The 23,106-nt window shown below is 41.4% G+C and overlaps 2 gene segments (V, D, J or C); both read left to right on the top strand.

Annotated features, from left to right (window-relative positions):
* Positions 1-23,106, top strand: part of LOC111534338 — a 783,107-nt gene that overhangs the window by 45,615 nt on the left and 714,386 nt on the right.
* Positions 17,868-18,400, top strand: LOC111524964. The segment is given in 2 exon segments: positions 17,868-17,953; positions 18,078-18,400. Coding segments are annotated over 2 exon segments (378 nt in total).

The following is a 23,106-nucleotide window of genomic DNA, read 5'->3' as shown; positions in this document are numbered from 1 at the left end:
CCTCCAGCTGCATTCATGTAGCTATGAAGGATATTATTTCATTTGTAATTGCTGCGTAGTATCTCATGGTGTATATGTACCACATGTTCTTTATCCAGCCTGCCATTAATAGTCATTTAGGTTGATTTCATATCTTTCTTATTGTGAACAGTGCTGCTACGAACATATGTGTGTACATGTGTGTATAGTAAAACTGCTTATATTCCTTTGGGTATATGTGCAATAATGTGATTGCCGTGTCGAATGGTACTTCTGTTTTAAGTTCTTTGAGGAGACATCACACTGCTTTCCACAGTTGCTGAACTAATTTACATTCCCACCAGCAGTGTATGAGCATTCCCTTTCTCTGCAACCTTACCAGCATCTGTCATTTTTTGCCTTTTTAGTAATAGCCATCCTGACTGGCATGAGATTGTATCTCATTGTGGTTTGATTTGCATCTCTATGATGATTAGTGGTGATGAGCATTTTTAAATGTTTGTTGGCTGCTTGTATGTCTTCTTTTGATTAACTTCTTTTTAAGTCCTTTGCCCATTTTATAACGGAGTTGTTTTTTGTTGTTGGTTTGTTTGAATTTCTTTTTATAGATTCTGGATATTAGATCTTTGTGAGATACATATCTTGTGAATATGTTCTCCCATTTTGTAGGTTGTCTGTTTACTCTTTTGTTAGTACTTTTGCTGTAAAGAACTTGTGTAGTTTTATTAGGTAACACTTAACAATTTTTGTTTTTATTGCAATTGCTTTTGGAGTCTATGTCATGAATTCTTCGCCTGGGCAAATGTCAGGAATGGCATTTCCTGGATTTTCCATGAGAGTTTTTATAGTTTAGATTTTATATTTAAGCCTTTATTCCACCTTGAGTTGACTTTCTATATAGTGAAAGGTTTCCATTTCAGTGCATATAGGTGGCAGTTATCCCAGCAGTGTTTATTCAATAAGGGGGTACTTTCCGCAATGCTCGTTTTAGTCAACTTTGTTGAAGATCAGATGGTTGTAGATGTATGGCTTTACTTCTGAGCCCTCTAACCTGTTCCACTGGTTTAGGGTTCCTGTTTTTGTCTCTGCTGAATTAGTTACTGTTGCCTTGTAGTTTAGCTTGAAGTTGGGTAACGTGATGTAACGTGATGCCTCCAGCTTTGCTCTTTTTGTGTAAGATTTTTTTATTTTTTATTTTTTTAGCTCTAGTGTAGTTCCAAGTAAATTTTAGATTTTTTTTCTAATTCTGTGAAAAATGTTATTGTTAGTTTCACAGGAATAGCATTGAATCTATAAATAGCTTTAGTCAGTATGATCAGTTCAAAAGTATGGATTCTATCCATGAAGGTGGAATGTTTTTCTATATGTTTGTGTCATTTCTGATTTCTTTCCACAGTATTTTGTCATTGTTGTTGTAGAGATCTTTCACCTTCTTGGTGAGCTGTATATCTAGGTATTTTATTCTTTTTACGGTTATTGTGAATGGGATTGGATTCTTGGACCTGTTCTTGGTGTCAATGTTATTGGTGTATAGAAATGCTACTGATTTGTATACATCGATTTTGTTTCCTGAAACTTTGCTGAAGCTATTTATGAGATCTCAAAGCTTTTGGGCAGAGACAGTGGGATTTTCTGTGTATAATATAGCATTGCCTGCAAAGAGAGATAGTTTGATTTATTCTCTTCCTATTTGGATGTCTTTTATTTTTCTCCCTTGCCCGATTGCTCTGGCTAGAAATTCCAGTACTGCGTTGAATAGGAGTGGTGAGAGTGCGTATCCTTGCCTTATTCCAATTCTCAATGGAAGCGCATCTAGCATTTGTCCATTCTGTGTGATGTTGGCTGTAAGTTTGTCATAGATGGCTGTTAGTATTTTAAGTTGTATACTTTTGTTGCCTGGATTGTTGAGGGTTTTTAGCATGAAGGGGCATTGAATTGTAGCAAAAGGCTTTTCTGCATCTCATGAGATATCACGTAGTTATTGCTTTTAGTTTTGTTCATGAAGTGAATCTCATGTATTGATTTTTACATTTGGAACCAACCATGCATCCCATGAATAAAACCTGATTGATTATGGTGGATTACCTTTTGATGTGCTACACAATTAGGTTTGCTAGTATTTTGTTGAGAAATTTTGTATTTATGTCATGAGAGATATCGGTCTGAAGTTTTTATTTATTGTACCTCTGTCAGTTTTTATTATCAGGCAGATGTTGACCTCACAGAATGAGCTAGGAAGGAGATCTTCCACCTTGGTTTTTTTGGAATAATTTCACTACGATTGGTACTAATCTCTTTCTATGTCTGATAGTATTTGGTTGTAATTTTTTTTTTTTTTAATCCAGAGCTTTTTCTGATTCGTGGACTTTTTATTACTGATTCAATTTCAAAACTCATTATTGGTCTGTTCAGGTGCTCAACTTCTTCCTACGAGATTCTTGGGAGATTGTACATTTCCAGGAATTTACGCACTTTTTCCTAGGTTTTCTAGTTTTTGTGTATAGAGGTCTTCATTATAGATTCCAAGCATTTTTCATTTGTTTTGTTTGTTTTATTGCTGAGGAGTGAGTGGTGATGTCCTGTTTGTCACTTCTGGTTGTTTTCGTTTGGATATTCCTTTTTTCTTTTTTAGTCTAGCTTGCAGTCTGTCAATCTTATTTCTTCTTTCAAAATCCTAACTTTTGATTTCATTGACCTTTTTCTTGTTCTCTCTATTGCATTCAGTTCAGGTTTGATTTTGGTTATTTCTTCTTTTAACTTTGGGGTTGGTTCACATTTGTTTCTCAATTTCCTGTAGGTGTGATGTTAGGCTGTTAATTTGGGATTTTTCTAACTTTTTGATGTGGACATTTAGCACTATAAACTCCTCAGAACACTGCTTTTGCTGTGTCCCAGAGATTCTGGTATGTTGTCTCTCTCTCTCTTTTTTTTTTTTTTTTTTTTTTTTCATTAGTTTCAAAGAATTTCTTAATTCTTACCTTAATTTCATTGTTTACCCAAAATTCTGTAAGCAGAAGATTGTTAAATTTCTACTTAATTTTATGGTTTTGAAAGTTCTTTTGGTGTTTTTTGTTTCTTTGTTTTGTTTTGTTTTTTTTTTTTTTTTTTGGGCACTTCAGTCTGAGAGTGTGGTTGGTAGGATTCCATTTCATTTTGTGATTTTTAATTTTTGTATTTGTTGAGACTTGCAGTATGGCTGAGTATGTAGTCAGTTTTAGAGTTTTGCCATGTGGAGATGGGAAGGGTGTGTATTCTGTTATTATTAGTGGTTGTTCTGTAGATGTCAGTTTGTTTCATTTTGTCAAATGTCAAATTTAGGTTCTGAATATCTTTGTTACCATTCTGCTTGAATGATCTGTCGAATACTGTCAGTGTGGTGTTGAAGTCTCACACTATAATTGTGTGGTTATCTGGATGTTTTTGTCAGTCTCTAAGAAATTGTTTTATAAATATGGGTGCTCTACTGCTGCATGTTTATATAATATATTTGGGATAGTTAAGTCTTCTTGTTAAATTTAACTCTTTATTATTATTTAATGCTCTTCTCCGTTCTTTTTGGTCATCGTTAGTTTAAAGTCTGTTGTATCTGAAATAAGAATCGCAATCTTTGCTTCTTTTTGCTTTCAATTTGTTTGATAGATCTTTCTCTCTCCCTTTACTTTGAGTCTATGCATAATAATTAGAAACCACCTGAAAGAACAGTGACCAGTGCCTTGAATAATATCTTTTAATAAAGAGTCTCTGGTACCTAGTAAATAGTAAGTTTATTTATTTATTTATTTGAGATGGAGTTTCGCTCTTGTTTTCTAGGCTGGAGTACAATGGTGCGATCTCGGCTCATCGCAACCTCCGCCTCCTGGGTTCAAGTGATTCTCCTGCCTCAGCCTCCTGAGTAGCTGGAATTACAGGCATGAGCCACTAACCCCTGGCTAATTTTTTGTGTTTTTAGTAGATACAGGGTTTTTCCACGTTGGTCAGGCTGGTCTTGAACTCCCGACCTCAGGTTATCCTCCTGCCTTGTACTCACAAAGTACTGGGATTACAGGCGTGAGCCACTACAACCAGCCTAAGCTCATTTTTAAAAATGTATTTTTTATGATGTGAATAAAAATATTTTAAAAGATAAATGATAAATCCATATCATAAGGGAAATCATGAAATTTGCTCATAGTATTTATACATAAACTTGTACTTCTCTCTCTTATTTTAGGATCTAGTGGGGATGTTGTGAAGACCCAGACTCCACTATCTCTGTCAGTCACCCATGGAGAGCCGGCCTCCATCTCCTACAGTTCTAGTCAGAGCCTCCTGCATAGTGATGGAAACACCTATTTGTATTTGCACTTGTAGAAGCCAGGCCAGTATCCATAGCTCCTGATCTATGGAGTTTCCAGTGGGGCCTCTGGAGTCACAGACAGGTTCAATGGCAGTGGGTCAGGAACATATTTTAAACTCAAAATCAGCAGGGTGGAGGCTGAGGATATTCGAATTTATTAATACATGCAAGTTACATAATATCCTTGCACAGCGGTACCGCCTTGAACACAAACCTCACTGCTGGGGTGTCCCAGTTGCCCACATGCTCTGCATGTCTGGGGTGCAACTCTGCAGGGTTTCTGCGTCTGCAGAAGAGGAGGTTGCTGGGGAACTCAGAGGCAGGATTTGCTGTTGAGGACTCTGGTTCATGAGAGCCTCGGCTGCACCTCAGTCCCAAGTGTTAAGGTCCCATCGGCTGCCATGACCTTGGGAAGGCATCAACACGTGCCCTGGGAGCAACCAGCTCTGATGAAGGGAGAGGGAATGGAAACTCATCCCTCCCTATCTTGCCTACATTTTTCAAGTACATTTAGTTGTCAGAACAACCAGACCATGGATGCAGATTAATGACAACACAAGTGGAATACGTGTTGGAAATGACCAGCTTGGGGTTTATTTTGTACAGGAAGATACTTGGTCCTATGGAGAAATGTTTTTTTTTTTTGTTTGTTTGTTTCACTTTCCCAGCTTTGTATCTTTGTTAACGCTATGCACTAAACTGCCCTCTCCTGTGTCGTGCTGAAGAAGGCATTCCACACAAGCTGTCTTGGCAAAGAATGATTAGTAAAAATGTTTACCTTTTGACTACTCATAGACTTGGTAAATATGGCAGATAAAAGATCTCAATGCCAAAATACTTCACTTCTCCTCAGTTACCTTCTTCTCAGTGAAAGTTCTTCCAGTTCCAAGAGTGAGCTTTGAAAATAAACAGCATGAACTCACAGACAGATAACATCGACTCAGTAAACATGTCACTTGAATAATGCAGAATTATGTGATTTTTTTTTTCTTACCCCAGTTTTAAGAATTTTAAAAGCATTTGATCTAAAAATATTGTTTTAGAGATGACAAATTTAGTGGTGTGTCCCCCATGAGAAAATATGTCAAGCAATACCAAAATGCCTTGTTTACATACCACCTCATCATTACTAGAAAATATATCTGAATCCTCTATTTTGGTATGAAAGCATAAAAAATGTAAGGTTTCAATTGATTTCACTTAAAATATTATTCTAAAGTTCCATCAAACTTTATGATGAGTTATGTTAGTTACATGACAGAGCATGGTGGGATAGAGACAAAAGAATGATCAAAGGAACAGAACAAGAAGCTCCTGCTTCAGGCTTAGGGTTTAAAATGTATTGGAGATGATTTTCTATTCTGTGATAATGGATTCAATGGCCTGGGCAATTAAAATTCCAAAGTGGCCTTTCTATTAGGTTTCATAGATATATGGCAAAATTTGTATAGAAATAGTGCAGACTGGAGCCCTCAAATTAAAAAACATTAGACACTTAATATGCTATTTAAAAATACTGATAAATGCATCGTGGAGTGTAAATGTTTCTACAGAATGCTATTGCAGAGAAACAAACTGTAAGTAGCAAGAGCAGGAGCTGAGGTCGTCTTTAGTACTCCTGTGATTGACAGCACCTACTCACTGTACATTCTGCTTTGATGTGAGACAGGGGATAAGGTCTAAACCCACTCAAGATGTTTAGATGTATTCAACAAGGAAACAAACATACAGCCTACATGATGTTGATATCCCAAGAACTATATTCTCAAATCAAAATGTTAAAAGAAATGATTGCAAAGACTGAAAGGGGATTCAAGAAGAACCAAAAAATAATCAAATTTACTAGAAGAAGCCTCAAAACCTCAGAGCACAGTCTACCTCCTTTCTCAGTCACTGTCCCCACACCCATTCCTCAGCAGCCTGAGGTGGAGCAGAGAGGAGAGGCAGCTGTTCTCCCTGGAGAGTTTCTTTTTTCTTCTAAAGACGAAAGAAAATTCCAGCTTTCCACCAGGAATAAATGTTCTTTTGCCTCAAAGACTCATTTGTGCAATTTTTTTTTTCTACTGTGTGAATCTCCTAAAAACCTGCATTTTTGTTAGTTTGCTTTAATTTAAAAATATAGTTACACAATATTTGGAAATAATTGTTGAATATACAATTATATTGTGGCAGCCTATAGAAGTTGTCATTTATTGTTATAATTATTGCTGAAAAGTCATCTGCAAATGAAAGACTTTCATCTGTGACTAATACGCCTCCTCTGAAAGGAATCTGTTTCTTTTGTCTCTTCAGGCTCTTTTCTTTTTTTTTTTTTAAATTTATTTTTTATTATTATACTTTAAGTTCTAGGGTACATGTGCATAACGTGCAGGTTTGTTACATATGTATACTTGTGCCATGTTGGTGTGCTGCACCCATCAACTCGTCAGCACCCATCAATTCGTCATTTATATCAGGTATAACTCCCAATGCAATCCCTCCCCCCTTCCCCCCATGATAGGCCCCGGTGTGTGATGTTCCCCTTCCCGAGTCCAAGTGATGTCATTGTTCAGTTCCCACCTATGAGTGAGAACATGCGGTGTTTGGTTTTCTGTTCTTGTGATAGTTTGCTAAGAATGATGGTTTCCAGCTGCATCCATGTCCCTACAAAGGACGCAAACTCATCCTTTTTTATGGCTGCATAATATTCCATGGTGTATATGTGCCACATTTTCTTAATCCAGTCTGTCACAGATGGACATTTGGGTTGATTCCAAGTCTTTGCTATTGTGAATAGTGCCTATTATTTATGTGAAATTAGTTAATTAGTTTTCACTGTTACAAAATTAAAAATCATGTGTATTGCTATGTCAAACACCTGCCGGTAGACGGCAAACAAATTCCACAATATAAAAAGAGAGTGCCATGATCTAAGAAATACTGAGAATGTAAGGGTGATGGTGTCTCACTGTCAACTGGGAGCTTCATCTTCAGTTTGGTTGCATTAAACACAAATGTTTCCTTCACAGTCAGGTAACTAGCCTTTTTACTTTCTGATTAGAATTACACCAAACTGCAGGAACAACTTGCTTGCAATTAATATTTTGCAATGCTCGTGTTTGCTTTCCACTTAGATGTCAGAGGGGACATTGTATATACCCTGTCTCCAGCCCCTTGCCCTGTGTCCCAAGAGAGAGGTCACTGTCAACTGCAGGGCCAGGTAGAGTATTAACAGTATCCTATCCTGACACCAGCTGAACCCAGGCCCTTTTTGAGCTCCTGCTAGTTCATGACTCCCCCTAGACACAAGGCCTGGGTCAAGGGTGCTGGACATGGACAGATGTCACTCTGGCCATCAGCAGCTAAGCTGCTTTCACAGAGGCCCATTCTGAACAGAGTCCTGGCAGCCCTGTGGGCCACAGAAGCTGGTCAGCGAGATCCCACATCACTGCAGTCAGAGGGGAGGCTGCCAAAGGACCATCAAGTGTTTTTTTGTCTGTGTGAACACAGCCACTGAGCCATGTGTGCTGCTCTGTCTGATGGGAGTCCTCAGAGTAAAATGTCCCTCTGCTGGGGTTCCAGACCCACTGCCCCTCTCTCCTCAGCACTTGTACCTGTGTGCTCCCAGGCTGCCTTCGCGAAATTCAGCATTCTCAGCCTTAGACTGTTACAGTTTTTCCCGGCAGGGACATCAGATAGGGTCCTGAACTTTATGACCCTCAGGCTATGTGGTGAGAAAGGGTCATGGGGTGGTACACCTTTGTTGGTTTTTAGTGTTCATACATTAAAGTTTAACATCATACTTTATACCAACAATTAAAAATATCCCTATGTATATAAATGCACATATTGTGAACCCAGAACATTTGAGACAGGCATGGGGTAATTTAGCAAGTTTATTTTGCCAAAGTTTAGGGCACGTGCCTGTGACACAGTCTCAAGAGGTCCTGCAGACTTGTGCCCAAGGTGGTCAGAGCATAGCTTGGTTTTATACATTTCAGTGAGACATGAGACATCAATCAGCATATGTAAAGTGAACTTTGGTTTGGTCTGGAAAGGCAGGACAATTCCAAGTGAAAAGCAGGGCAACTGGAAGCAGGGAGGGGGCTTTCAGGTCACAGGTAGGTGAGAGACAAACTTGCATTCCTTTGGGTTTCTGATTAGCCTTTCTAGAGGAGGTAATTAGATATGCTTTTATCTCAAGGAGCAGAGGGCTGACTTTGAAAAGAATGGGAGGTAGGTTTGCCATATTCATTTCCCAGCTAGAATTTTCCCTTTAACTTAGTGATTTGGGGAGCCCAGGATATTTTCCTTTCACAATATTTATTCTTAATATACATTCACATTATATACAAAGATATCACTGCAATTTACATCTATAATATTATGTCTTTAATGTACAAAGTTTGTTACAAATGCATATATACATACACACATGATTTTATGTTTATTTAGCATGTGGTCCTTTTTCTTTCTAACTATAGCAGAATCAGTCTCAGTCAGGACTCTAGGGACATTTGCTGACCTCTGGCTCCAGCACAGTCCTGGTCATTGAGAACCAGTGAGAACAGAGCTGAGAGCAGCTGACCCCAGAAGCTTGGGCCCAGTCCCCAGACCCTTGTCTCTGAGCCTTTCCTCCTGGTGGCAGACTCTGGGCTTGGTGCGGGCCTGTGAGTGTGTGAGCAGTTTCCTTCCCTGAAGCTCCTGTGAGGCAGCCCTGTGGGCAGAGACTTTAGTTCCCAGGTCCTCAGCCCCATGGCTCAGTAGAGCAGTTGCCTCCTCCACAGTCCAGGGCCAGAGCCCAGTAGCTCTAGGGCAGCACAATTCTGACCTTAGCCCTGATTCAAGGATAAGGATCTTATTATAAATGTTTCCACAAGTATACTGGTAATTGAAGGTATGCCCTTGGCTTATACAACTGTGTAGGCTACGTTTCCACAATTGCTGAAGTTAACAAGGTCATGTGAGAAAAGTAAAATTTGACTTCATTTTCATCCTCAGGTCCTTGCTTCTTCAAATGTTGCAAGATGAAGATGCCCATAACTTTTCTCCTCTTCATACAACTTTCCCTAAAAGCACAGTGGAATTTAAAATTGTGTCACCTACAGAGCAGCCACCCCCTCCTCTTTTAGTGTATAGGGCACTGTCTCTGTCCTGCTGTGCATGACAAGGACACTGAGCCGCTCCCAGCCAAAGACAGGAGCAGGGTTTAGGTGCACATGTGATCAGCTCCACAGTGAGATGTCATGGGTGTGAAGGAGGGGCAGAACTTCTGGGGAAAATGGTGATCCCTCATAAAAAGAGGGATGATGAAGAGCTTTGCCCTCCATTTCCTCTTTGGGCAGTTACTAGAGAGCATGAAGCCTAGAGTCCCTGCAACCTTCTTGAGACCATGAGGCGTTGAACCCAAGACAGAAAAACCAATGTGGTCAAGGTTCCCAAGCAGAAATGTAGACAGAATCTGGGGCCTTTCTCCTGTCAGCAAGCTGCTATACTAACTCTAAATGTGTGAAACTTCAGCTCATTGCTTAAGCCATTGCTATGCTTTCACTTGTTTCTAAATTTATTGTAACTTATCCTTAAATGATACTGAAGAGAAAGATCCTTGCTGGCCATAGACCTGCCCTTTAGGAGAAGAAATGCATTATCATGTTCGCATATGTGTGTGTTTGTGGGTGTCAAAGGCAGTAAAAGCAGGAACCAGTGTAAGTGACGTCCTTTCCTGACATCTTGGCTCATCTCTATTTATAGCTAGGGGAACCCAAACCACTGCAAAAAGTTCATAAGTTCTGCTGTCTTCCTGTCCCACGTTCACGTTTTATATCTTAAGGATGGATATCTTTTTGTTGTCCCTAATTCTTCCCTCCTTTATGATCATGAAATTAGAATAGTGGTCAAGAAAGAGACAAGAACACTGGAAGAAGATGTAAAATCTGTGAACTGTATGCATCTCCTCAACAGCAACATTGTGCTAGCAGGTTTCTCCTTCTTCTCAGTGGTTTTTGATGGGAAGATGCTGACTCTTCTAACCAGGTTTCTATCAGAGGTTGCGTTCGGAGGGCTTACAAAGAAAAGCTTCCAGGCAGTTAGAGCTGGATTCCAGGGAGGGTAGTAGGAGGGTGAGTCTGGATTCCCAACATAGAGGAGGCCAGAGTGAATTCTGAGAAGGGCTGTGCATGTGGGAAGAAAAGAATTAGAACTCAGAACTGTGGTCACAACCTTAGGAGTCAAAGAATGAGACACTAACACAGATGCAGCTCAGAGACAACTCAAACTAAAAGTGTTATGGTCAGTTATGATCTTGTTTGTCTTTCTAATACCACATGTAAAAGAGAAGGCAGAATTGTTTACAGTGGAGGCTATGCACATGAAACCCCACTGCCCTTAGTGATGCACTTGTTTGTTGTAGAATAAATAGTGAAGAATTTGAATTGAAAATGACATCTGGCTAGTAAGATCTTACATAGTCTTTTTATTCTAACATTTTCAAAGGTACATAAAAAGGGGATTGGATATGTATATATTAGAAAGATAAACAATATGACAATTGATCACGCATATACATATATATTTTTAAAACACACACACAAACACACACACACACATATGTACTTCAAGGTTCATCATCTGATTAAATCCTCGGGAGACCCCCTGATATACACAGTGTTCCATTTCACAGATGAGGAAACCAATGATCAGAGTTCATGGATGCTTTACCCAAAGTCACACGACCAGCACGTGCAGGGCTGGGATTTGAACCCAAGTGGGACTGGGATTTGAAGCCAAGTCTGTCTGACTTTATTATATTTTTTTCATGCAACCATTTTTATCCCATAGGTGAACCCAAAGCCTATAATAAGGGAGAAGACATGGTAGGGACAGGGTGGACTCCACAGCTTCCTGCTGTCTCTGCCTCACACCATGCTGAACTTAACCATAAACTAGCCCCATCTGCAGTTTTCCCTACAAAACACAACTCTGTCAGCAACTTTGTGAGTTGTAAATGACTTTATTTTGGACTTGTGAACAAGGACACATCTTTCTTATCTCTGACCCCTTCTACATCTCCTTTCTCTTCCCATTTCCCTGGCTCAGTCTGTGCCTCTCAGAATGTGTTCTGCAAGTCTAATTTGTAACAAAGGGCTACACTCTCAAAAAATAATGGTGAAAGGTAAAAGATCCCCTTAACCTGAGGGAAGATACAAAGAAAATTTGAATTGGCTGGTACAAAGAAGCCTCTAGTTGCAGTTGACCAAGTGTGACAAGGTTTCTGTGTCTGTGACATGTCAGTGCAGACAGGCAGGTGGCCTTGGTGGTGTGGATGGCTCTGCTCCATGTGGTCACTCAGGTGGGCAGGAGGCATGACCACCTTCAGCCCAGAGCTTCCTCCTTCCTCACAGTTGCTGCCCCCATACGCATCCTCAGCAGCATGAGTGGAACAGAGTGAAACGAAAGCTGTTTTCTTCTAAAGATCAAAAATCTTGAACTGGCAAATAGAAAAATAAATGCTATTTTTGCTCCATGTACATACACATTTGAGAAATCTTCCATTGAGTGGATCTGATGATAAACTCACATTTTTTCTATTTTAACCTGAAAATGTATCTATATGATTCTTGGAAATAATTTTTTTATTATAAAATTATGTTTTAGCACATTATTTCAAATGGTTATTTTTACGTTTTGATAATGACTCCTAAAATGCCATCAATTAAAAAAAAAAAAGACATCTGTTGTTCTGTCCTTCACTGAAAGTAATTTGTCTTTTCAACCTCATCAGACTCCTTTTAAGCTCTTAAACTGATCTTATGTTTTTACAGATTCTGCACATTACGTCAATTTATTTATGATAAATTTATTTATGTGTCTATTTTTGCTATCACAGTAGAAAACTCCTATAAGTTGCTATGCCAAAGATCTGCCTCTAGGTGGCAAACAAACCCTACACTTCCCAAAAGACAGCCAAGTTCTTAGACACCCTGGGAAAGGAAGAGGGTTAGTGTCCCATTAACAACTTGGAGCCCCCAAGGCAAGAATGGCCTGGAACATCTGGAACATCTGGGAGAAGACATCTGGCTGCGGAGTAGTGGGGAACCTGCTCTGTGCTCTGAGACTGAAAGTCCAGCCTTGCCTCTCACTACTGCCTTGACTGTGTCCCCATCTGCTGTGAAGTGAATGATGTCTTCTAAATTCATCCTGAGCCCTAATTGCTGAAAAGTGTGAGACACGGAATGTGGGGATTAAACCCATCTTCCCGCCGTGATGCTCAGAAAGGAGACTTCTTGTTTCCTGTTAGGATTCTTGAACAAAACAAGATTTTGCGTCTTCTGCACATTTCCCTTTCTTGATTGTCCCTCTCTATTGACAGAAGATGGCCCAGGGGATTCACTACTGAGTCGCAACTTCTTACCCAAAGCCCTCAGTCTAGTGTTGCTCTTTTCCTTCACACTATTTTTGTTTGTTTGTTTGTTTTCTTGTAATCATCTTAGCAATAAAATAATAACTTTTTTATTCCTAGCTATTAAACATGTTATCTTAGTTAATTACAGTGGTTGCCTTCAGAATGATAAATGGTCTTTCAAAATGTTGTTAAGAGATCCAAATCCATGTGCTTCAGAAGTTGCAAGAAGCTCTGTCTAGCCCGGGTGCCAGTGACTCTCCCAGAGTGCTCCATGCCGCTGGCCCCACAGATTCCCTCTGTGCTGTCATATCCCCCACTGCCTTCTGTGAATGAGATATTCTGATTAGAATCCTGGTGGATGCTCTTTGAGCCAGCGCCCACAAAACTCCCATGAAAGCTGAGGACCACAGGCCCCTGAAGACAATCACAGGTCTCTACACTCACAGCTCATGACTGTCCTCTGCAGACACGGCTTCTCCCCAGATGGCTGAAGGTTGTCATTGGCTGTGTCCTTCCTTGTGCATGACAACAGGAGACAGAGCAGGTCTGTAAGCAGCCCTGAAAGCCAGGTTCTGTGCAAGCCCTCCTGTGTGGATGCCTCTTACCTGGACATAGGTGTGCAAACCAAAAATGACACTATATGCTCCCTGGCCAAATAAATGAACTCCTCCTCTCAGCCAAGAATATGCCAAAATCAACCTGAAATACAAGTGCAGGCCATGATGGGAATGGATGATTGGATATGCCTTAACTTACCCTTCTTCTTTTAAAATTCAGGCACAACTGACCAGCATTTAATATTAAGACAGAGACCTTGAGACTGACAAAACAAACTCTCTGTCTCAATAAGATACCAACATGACATACCAGGCCCAAGGAAAAATCAAATAACCAAGATATTATTATTTAATGTATTTTAAAATGCCTCTGCAAAGCTGTTTCTTGTGGGAAAAAAAAACCCTACATTCTATGGAGAATCCTACCCCTTTCCAAGTCCCTTTCCTGAGGCACAGAGATTTAACTAAGAGTTGGCACCTTTTACCATTTGATTTAAGTCTGCTGAAAAACAATTACAGCCTATTCTCTCTAAAGTCTGCTACCTGAAGGTTTCATCTGCATGATAAACCTTGGTTCCACAACTTTTTTTCTTAACCCAGAAACTCCCTTCTGTTGATTACAGGTCACTAGATTCTGCCTATGGAATCTTTGAATCCACCTATGACCTGGAAGTCCTCAACAACCCCCCTCCTTTGGGCTGTCCTGCCGTTCCATATCAAACCAATGTACAGCTTACACATATTGATTGACATCTTATGTCTCCCTAAAATGTGTAAAACCAAGCTGTAGCCCGACCACCTTGGGCACACATTCTGAAGACCTCTTGAGGCTGTTTCACTTATATGTCTTTAACTTTGACCAAATACATTTCTAAATTTATTGAGACTTGTCTCAGATACATACTAGTTTACAGCTGCCACTGGATACACTTAGAGAAGTGAAGAGTTTTTTGATATTGAGGAAAGAAGGAAACCAGGATGTGTGGAGAGAGAGAGAGAGAGTGTGTGTGTGTGTGTGAGAGAGAGAGAGAGAGAGAGAGAGAGTACTATTGACGTATGTACAGGACTAACACTGAGACCTGGTTCTGTAATGGTGTAGTATTGAGTATCATTCCCAAATAATGAGGTTTCATTCCAAGAAGCCTATGCATGTATCTTATTTGGGAAAAGGGCAATTGCAAGTGTAAATTGGGAGCTTGAAACAGAGAGATCATCTTAGGTTAATCAAGTGGGCCCTAAATGCGATCACAAGTGTCCTGAGAAAAAAGAGGCAGAGAGGCACTTACCATAGACTGAAGAGGAGAAGGCAATGTGAACAGAGACAGAGATTGCAGTGATGTGTCCACAGCCAAGGAGAGCTGAAGCCACCAGAAGCTGGAAGAGCTAAATCCCACTCCTCTCTAGAGCTTCTGATGGAGCTAGACCTGACGACTCCAAGATGTTATACCAGCGAAACTGATTCTGGACTTCTGGTCTCCAGAACCGTGAGAGATTCCATTCCTGTTGTTTTACGCTACCACATTTTTGAGAACTTGTTACAGTAGCTCGAGGACACTAACACAAATGGGGCTCTGGGAAAATGCAGACAAAATGTGCTGTGGTGGTTTGAAATCTCCTTGCTTAACTTTCTGACATTACACATAAATACATTGGTGGAAAATTTTGTGATTAAAGAAAGGTACATGAAACTGCAGTGTACAGAGAGCCATCTGTTAGTTATAAGATAAATGTTGATAATTTTAGCTGAAAATGACATATGACTGGTAATACCTGACATAACATTCTGAGTTACTCAAGGATGCATGAAAGGGGCACTAGATACTCTTCTCATGTGTATGTCTGTCTACACATGTATGTTCACTTCATGGTGCATCAGCTCGTGGAACCCTCAGTACACCCCTTCATATCCTCAATGCCCCATTTCACACATGAGACAACTGTTCATGACTGATTTGCCTAAAAGTCACTTGGTCAGCAGTTGTTGAAGCTGAACTTGGAATCCAGGTCTGTCTGACCTTAACTATGTTCCTTCCTCAGAGCCATATTCATTCCATGGAGGAACCCATAACCTAAAAATCCCAAGAAGAGACAAAGCCAGAAGTGCAAGGTGTGTTTCTTAACCCAAGCTCACTGCAGCCTCTAGTCCTCATCACGCTGACACTAAGCTTAAACCCAGACCCTTCTACAGTTTTGTCTACAAAGCACAATTTGCTCAAAGCCTTTACAAACACCAAGAACCTTTCCTTCAGATATGGCAGCAGGGTCACATCTTGCATTGCCCTGACCACATTTTGTCTCCTCTGCCATCCCCATCTCTCTGACTCAGTCCTCGCTTCTCAGATTGTGTTTTGTACAGCTAATGCCCCTCTGAATCTTAAAATAGCAAACCCATAGCCCTCTCCTCTGCTCATGTGCTGTGAGAGATGACCTCCAGGCTCTCAGATACCAAGATTATACAAGACCTAACCCAGAGATTTACTCAAGAGACTTTCTACATAAGAATAATTCTGGTGCTAGCTCTGGTCATAGAAAATTGTTCTCTGTCTTTTGTCGAAATTGGCAGCAAAACACAACAACATAGAACTATTTGGGAGAACAGAGGACAATAATACACTCAGGGAAGTAAAACACACCCCCTTCCCCTTGCATTGGTTTCCTGTTGCTGCTGCAACAAAATACCACAACCTTACTGGCTCCACACAACACAAGTGTATTATCTTACATTTCTGGAGGTTAAAAGTCTCAACGAAGTAAAATCAAGGAGTAATAGGACTGTATTCACTCTGGAGGCATCAAGAGAGAAAATCCACTACTCAGCTTTCCATCTTTCAGATGTTCCCACATTCGTGGCTCCATGGACCCTTTCTTCATCACTCCAGCACCCCTCTCTATTGTCCCAGCTCCTCTCTGGATGTGACCCTTCTCCCTCCTTATTATAAGGACCCTTGTGATTATGCTGGTCTCACACAGATAATTCAGGATACTCTCCTGACCTCAAAATACTTAACCTTGTTTGTCAAGTTACTTTTGGCATATTCATAAGTAATAATCATAGATTCCAGATATTAGGACAATGATGTGTTTAGGGGGTGTAATATTCATTTCACAAACAAGTCTCATTATCCCCACGATGGTCTTGCCCTAAGGTAGAATAAAAATATCACAAGGCACATTGATGAGGCAATAGACCTAGAAAAAAATCTGAGACTCTTGGATGCCCTCCAAGAATGAGGATTTTTTCCAGTACCTTTGGTTGAATCCCCCCAGTGAGAAGGATGACAAAGATTCCCATGCAAGCAGTATATTTACAAAGTGCAGGAAACAAGCAAGAGAGCAAGGGAGGGGAGCGGGGAAAGTTAAAAGTGCCTCAGAGGGAGGGAGATCCTCTGAGGATGACGAGAGCTCAAGCCCACATAGAAACACAGGAAAAAATGCCTCTGTTATTCCACCTGAGATGTGAGGGAGCTGGGGTATGTGTACACCTACTTTGTCATCACTGATTGACAGCCATCCTAGGGGATGCTAATTCCAGACCATGAGTTCTGCCTCATTTGCATAGAGCAGCAGCCGCCCTCACTAAGGAGAGAGGGTTCACTGACCCGGACTTTCCCCAAGGCCTCCCCCTCACCTACCCTCCAGGAACCCAAGCTCTAGGGCAGATGCACCTGAGACCCCAGGAAAAGGCTGGTGGGGAGCACAGCTCAGAGCATTACCCAGGAGCTGTAGCTTTTCTCATCCTGCTTTGAAACAATTGATCATTTAAGCCTAGGTTGATAAAGGTTGATAGAGGGCTTCAAGTTGATCCTAATCCAGGCTCCTATATCAGCGAGTGAAACAGAGATTTTAATTGAGATAATCAGACCTGGCATCACTAGTCAGGCTCCATGCTGGAGAAACATAATAAATTATACCAAAGGCAGGAAAGGGGATGGAATATGGGTATCCCCATGCCTGGAATAATATGCAGCCCTTTAGCACCTGGGCATTAAAGAGACCCATAGCTCTGGAGAATGGCACATCTATGCATGGCACAGGTATCACCTTTGTGCATCTACAGCAAATTGCTTTTTCTTATACTGCTAAGTTTATGGCTTAAGTTTATTAGTAAATTCTATTGAATTTATTAAACACACTTCTGAAAAAGACTTTTTTATTTTCACTTCAAAAAAGAAGCAATTTCACACTGACAGAGGCATTGTTAGTATAGCACTAAATACTTTTACACTCATCAAATTTCTTTGAAAGTAACTGAAAGTTCTGACATCCCCATATTCTACAACTTTATTATGAACTTTCTGCCAAAAATGATGCTTTCCTATACACTCTTAATACAAGGATGAAATACTTTATTTAATCTAGTCTTAGGTTCATTTACAATTTTGAAAACTCACTCCAAAATATGTTCTGTAAGCATATGGCCATGAGAGAAATGTATTCTCTCTAGGTAAGTCTGCACTGCCTGATCTGTTGGGACCCTGGGCACACTGTCCCTGTGTTGAGTTACTGAGATGAGCCAGCCCTGCAGCTGTGCCCAGCCTGCCCCATCCCCTGCGATTTGCATGTCCTAGAGCACAGCCCCCAGCACTTAAGACTTTTTATAGGCTGGTCATACCCTGTGCAGGAGTCAATCTCAGTCAGGACACAGCATGGACATGAGGGTCCCTGCTCAGCTCCTGGGGCTCCTGCTGTTCTGGCTCCCAGGTAAGGAAGGAAAACAGCAGGAATTTACCAAGTCGGTGTGCTCAGTACTGTCTGGAACTTCAGGGAAGTCCACTGATAACATGATTAATATTAAGAATATTTGTTTTTATGTTTCCAATCTCAGGTGCCAGATGTGATATCCAGATGACCCAGTCTCCATCCTCCCTGTCTGCATCTGTAGGAGACACAGTCACCATCACTTGCCGGGCGAGTCAGGGCATTAGCAATGATTTAGCCTGGTATCAGCAGAAACCGGGGGAATCTCCTAAGCTCCTGATCTATGAGGCATCCAGTTTGCAAAGTGGAATTGCCTCTCGGTTCAGCGGCAGTGGATCTGGGACAGATTTCACTCTCACCATCAGCAGTCTGCAGCTTAATGATTCTGCCACTTATTATTGTCAACATTATTACAGTACCCCTCCCACAGTGTTACAAGTCATAACATAAACCCCCAAGGAAGCAGATGTGTGAGCCTGGGCTGCCTCAGATGCTCCTCCTGGTGCCTCCATGTGCTGAGAGCATTTCTCAAAGTCAGTCAGGTTTTGAAAGTCATTGGGAGGTTTTTATAGAGGGGGCTAGGGAGGCTCCTCTGAACCCTAAGCCTCTTTTGCCCTCATCCCCAGCAGAAAAGATGTTACAACGCCTGACCTGGCAGAATACAGAAGAGAGATAAGTTCACCTGAGAAATCTATGTTATGGGATAATTGGAATTCATATAGAAAAAAGAAGATACTCTTAGTTTTCCAAGGAGAATTTGTTCAAATTGACTAAATTAGAGTCTAAACCACAGTCTTTTTGAAGCCTATGGTATGTCATTTATGAAGCAGGTACTAGAGACAAGGGATTCTCAGGTGCTCCTGCAGAAGTCAGAGTGTACCTGCCCCTGGTGGTATGTGCTGAGTACTGTGTGATGATCCTCAGACCTGTCTGGGAAGCCCAGGGCGGGGGTGCTGATGCTCTCAGCTGCCTGCAGCACGTCTCCAGGTGATTCTCCAGTCCACACCTAATTCCATGTGTTTTACGTCAGGTGTCAGTGTACATGAATCCACCATTCTGACTTCCCAGTGTCATAGGAGGGCAACTCATTGAGCAACTCTAAAGAAACCATAGAGAAAAAAGGAGCTTTGGAAAATGTGATTCCAGAAATGATAGTAGTGATGGGGAATTGACAGCTGATTGGCCAGTAAGGTACACTTACTAAAAGGTTCAACATATTTCCTGTTACAGATTGTCCCAGAACACACCCGAATGTGCTTTTGAGTCTTACCAGCAAGTCTGGATTCATAGCAAGAAAACTTCATTAAGTAGTAGATGAAACAGAAAAATCAGGAAATTGTATGAAATATATTATAACGCTGTGTGTGGTAACTCTTGCCTGTAATCTTGAGCACTTTGAGAGGCTAAGGCAGGAGAATTGCTTCATCCTAGGAGTTTGAGATTGGACTGGTGTTGGGAAGAGACCCCCAAATCTGGTCATAAACAAACCCCAAAACTGGCCATAAACAAAATCTCTGCAGCACTGTGACATGCTCATGATGGCTATGATCCCATGCTGAAGGTTTTTGGTTTACCGGAATGAGGGCAAGGAACACGTGGCCCACCCAGGGAAGAAAACCACTTAAGGTATTCCTAAACCACAAACAATGGGGTGAGCCATCTGTGCCTTAAGGATCTATTCCTGCTGCAGATAACTAGCAAAAGCCCATCCCATTTTTTCCCATAAGGAACGCCTTTAGTTAATGTATAGTCTATAGAAACAATGTTTGGCCAGGCGTGATGGCTCAAGCCTGTAATCCCAGCACTTTGGGAGGCCGAGACGGGTGGATCACGGTTCAGGAGATAGAGACCATCCTGGCTAACACAGTGAAACCCCGTCTCTACTAAAAAAATACAAAAAATTAGCCAGGTGTCATGGCGGGCACCCGTAGTCCCAGCTACTTGGGAGGCTGAGGCAGGAGAGTGGCATAAACCAGGGAGGTGGAGATTGCAGTGAGCTGAGATCTGGCCACTACACTCCACACTCCAGCCTGGGTGACAGAGCAAGACTCCATCTCAAAAAATAAAAATAAAAATAAAAAAATAAAAAGAAAGAAAGAAAGAAAGAAAGAAACAGTGCTTATTGCTGACTTGCTGTCAACAAATATGTGGGTAAACCTGTTCATGGCTCTCAGCTATGAAGGCTGCCAGCCCTTTGATTCCCACTCTGCACTCTGTATTTCTATGTGTTTGTCTTTAATTCCTTTAGCGCCTCTGGGTTACAGTCTCCACGACCAAGCTGGTCTCGGCAAGTGGTGCCCATATGTAGGGCTCGAACCTGGGTTGAAGGGTCACCAGAGTGATGGTTGGAGAATGTGGAACTACACTGGCGGACACCTGAGTACTCCTAAGCAGTCCTCATGATGAGTAAGAAGGAAAGCTCGGAAGCATCAGTGCAACAATGAGACAAGTGTCCGTTCTGCTTCTTTTCACCTTGGAACTTTTTCACACTGATCATAAGGAAAAAGGAGAGTATAACGAAGTAACAGAAGAGGTGACAGAGAAGGGTTGTTTGCCAGCTAAAGCTAAAGTGACAAAGGAGGGAGAGGTTTGTCCCTATTCTTCTGCACCCCCTCATTAGTTTGAAGAAAAAGACTGGCCTGACCCTCCAGAACTTCCTTTTCCAGAGGACACTGGGTGAAAACTAGTTGCCCCAGTGACTGTTCAAGGAGTGCCTCGAGCAACCACTCTCAGTTCTACTCAGGCAGGAATCCAGCAAGCTAGACAAGAGGGTGACATAGAGGCTTGGCAGTTCCCTGTTAGGATACACTCCCCAGATCAACAGGGAAATATTATAGCTACATTTGAGTCTTTTACTTTTAAATTACTCAAAGAATTTAAACAAGCTATTAATCAATATGGACCAGGTTCTCCTTTTGTAATGGGACTGTTAAAGAATGTTGCTGTCTCCAGTCAGATGATTCTTACCGACTGGGACGCTCTTACTTGAGCTTGTCTAACTCCTGCTCATTTCTTATAATTTGAAAGTTGGTGGGCAGATGAAGCTTCCATTCAGGCTGCTCACAATGCCCAGGCCCAACCTCAAATTAATGTAATTGCAGACCAACTTTAGTGGTTGGCTTCTGGTCTGGTTTAGATGCACAAGTGGTTATGCAGGATGATGCCATACAGCAGCTTAGAAGGGTATGCATTAGAGCTTGGGAAAAATTCACTTCAGTTGCCAAAGAATACCCTTCCTTTAGTGCTGTTATGCAGGGGCTGAAAGAAACTTATACAGATTTTATAGCTCAGTTACAGGAGTCTCTTAAAAAGGTGAGTGCAGATTCGGCTGCTTAAGATATGGTGTTGCAGTTACCAGCTTTTGACAATGACAATCCTGAGTGCCAAGCAGCTCTGTGACCTGTTAGAAGGAAAGCACATTTAGTTGATTATATTAAGGCATGTGATGGTATCAGAGGTAATCTGCATAAAGCTACTTTGTTGGTGCAAGCTATGGCAGGGGTGAGAGTGGGTAAAGGAAATACTCCATTTCCTGGAGCTTGTTTTGCCTGTGGGAAGCATGGTCATACTAAAAAGAATGTAGAAAAAATCAGTGAGTCAGGCCGCCAGTTGAGGGAAAAAAGAAAACTGCTGAGCCTGGAATGTATCCCAAATGCAAAAAAGGAAAACGTTGGTCTAATCAGTATCACTCTAAATTTGATAAGGACGGAAACCCGATTTTGGGAAACTCCATGAGGGGCCTGTCTCGGGCCCTGTTCCAAACCGGGGCATTTCTGGCTCAGGTCACTCCCTCACCCCTGTACAATGTCTGCCCCCTGCCACAGCCAGTAGTGCTGCTGCAGATTTATGCTCCACAAAAGCTGTGAGCCTTCCGCTTGGGGAACCCCTGCAATAGGTGCCAACAGAAGTCTGTGCATCCTTGCCAATGGGGACGATAGGATTCCTTCTAGGCAGGTCTGGTTTAAATTTAAAAGCAGTGCAAGTACGTATAGAAGACATTGATTCAGATTACAATGGGGAAATTCAAATTGTTATATCTACTTCTGTTCCCTGGAAAGCAGAGCCAGGAGAGCGTGTAGCACAGCTCCTGATTATGCCATATGCGGAAATGGGGAAAAGTGAAACTAAATGGACAGGAGGATTTGGAATCACAAATAAACAAGGCAAAGCAGCTTATTGGGTGAATCAAATTACTGATAAATGTCCTACCTGTGAAATAACTATTCAGGGAAAGAAATTTAAAGGTTTGGTAGATACAAAAGCAGACGTTTCAATCATTTCTCTGCAGCACTGGCCATACACGTAGCCAATCCAACCCACTCAATTTAACGTAGATGGAGTTGGTAAAGCCCCTGAAGTATATCAAAGCAGTTATATTTTGCATTGTGAAGGGCCTGGTTGACAACTTGTTACTATTGAACCAATCACAACTCCTGTACCTATAAATTTATGGGGGAGAGATATTTTACAACAATGGAGAGCAGAAGTGCTAATTCCAGAACAATTATATAGCCCTTAAAGTCAACATATGATGCATGAAATGGGGTATGTCCCTGGTATGGAACTAGGAAAAAATTTGCAAGGTTTAAAGGAACTGCTTCAAGTGGAAAGACAAAGTTCCCACCAAGGTTTAGGATATCATTTTTGATGGCGGCCATTGTTAAGCCTGCAGAACCTATAACATTAAACTGGTTAATGGATAAGCCAATTTGTATAGAACAATGGCCACTGAGTAAAGAGAAACTGAAGGCTTTAGAGGACTTAGTTACTGAACAATTAGAGAAAGGACACATAGCTCCAACATTTTCCACCTGGAATTTTCCAGTCTTTTTTATTAAGAAAAAGTCAGGGCCGGGCGCGGTGGCTCAAGCCTGTAATTCCAGCACTTTGGGAGGCCGAGACGGGCGGATCACGAGGTCAGGAGATCGAGACCATCCTGGCTAACACGGTGAAACCCCATCTCTACTAAAAAATACAAAAAACTAGCCGGGCGAGGTGGCAGACGCCTGTAGTCCCAGCTACTCGGGAGGCTGAGGCAGGAGAATGGCATGAACCAGGTAGGCAGAGCTTGCAGTGAGCTGAGATTTGGCCACTGCACTCCATCCAGCCTGGGTGACAGAGCAAGACTCTGTCTCAAAAAAAACTAAAAAAAAAAA

Source organism: Piliocolobus tephrosceles, chromosome 15, assembly GCF_002776525.5.
Source record: "Piliocolobus tephrosceles isolate RC106 chromosome 15, ASM277652v3, whole genome shotgun sequence".
NCBI lineage: Eukaryota > Metazoa > Chordata > Mammalia > Primates > Cercopithecidae > Piliocolobus > Piliocolobus tephrosceles.
Note: the sequence above shows the minus strand (reverse complement) of the source record. Positions and strands in the feature narration are given on the sequence as shown.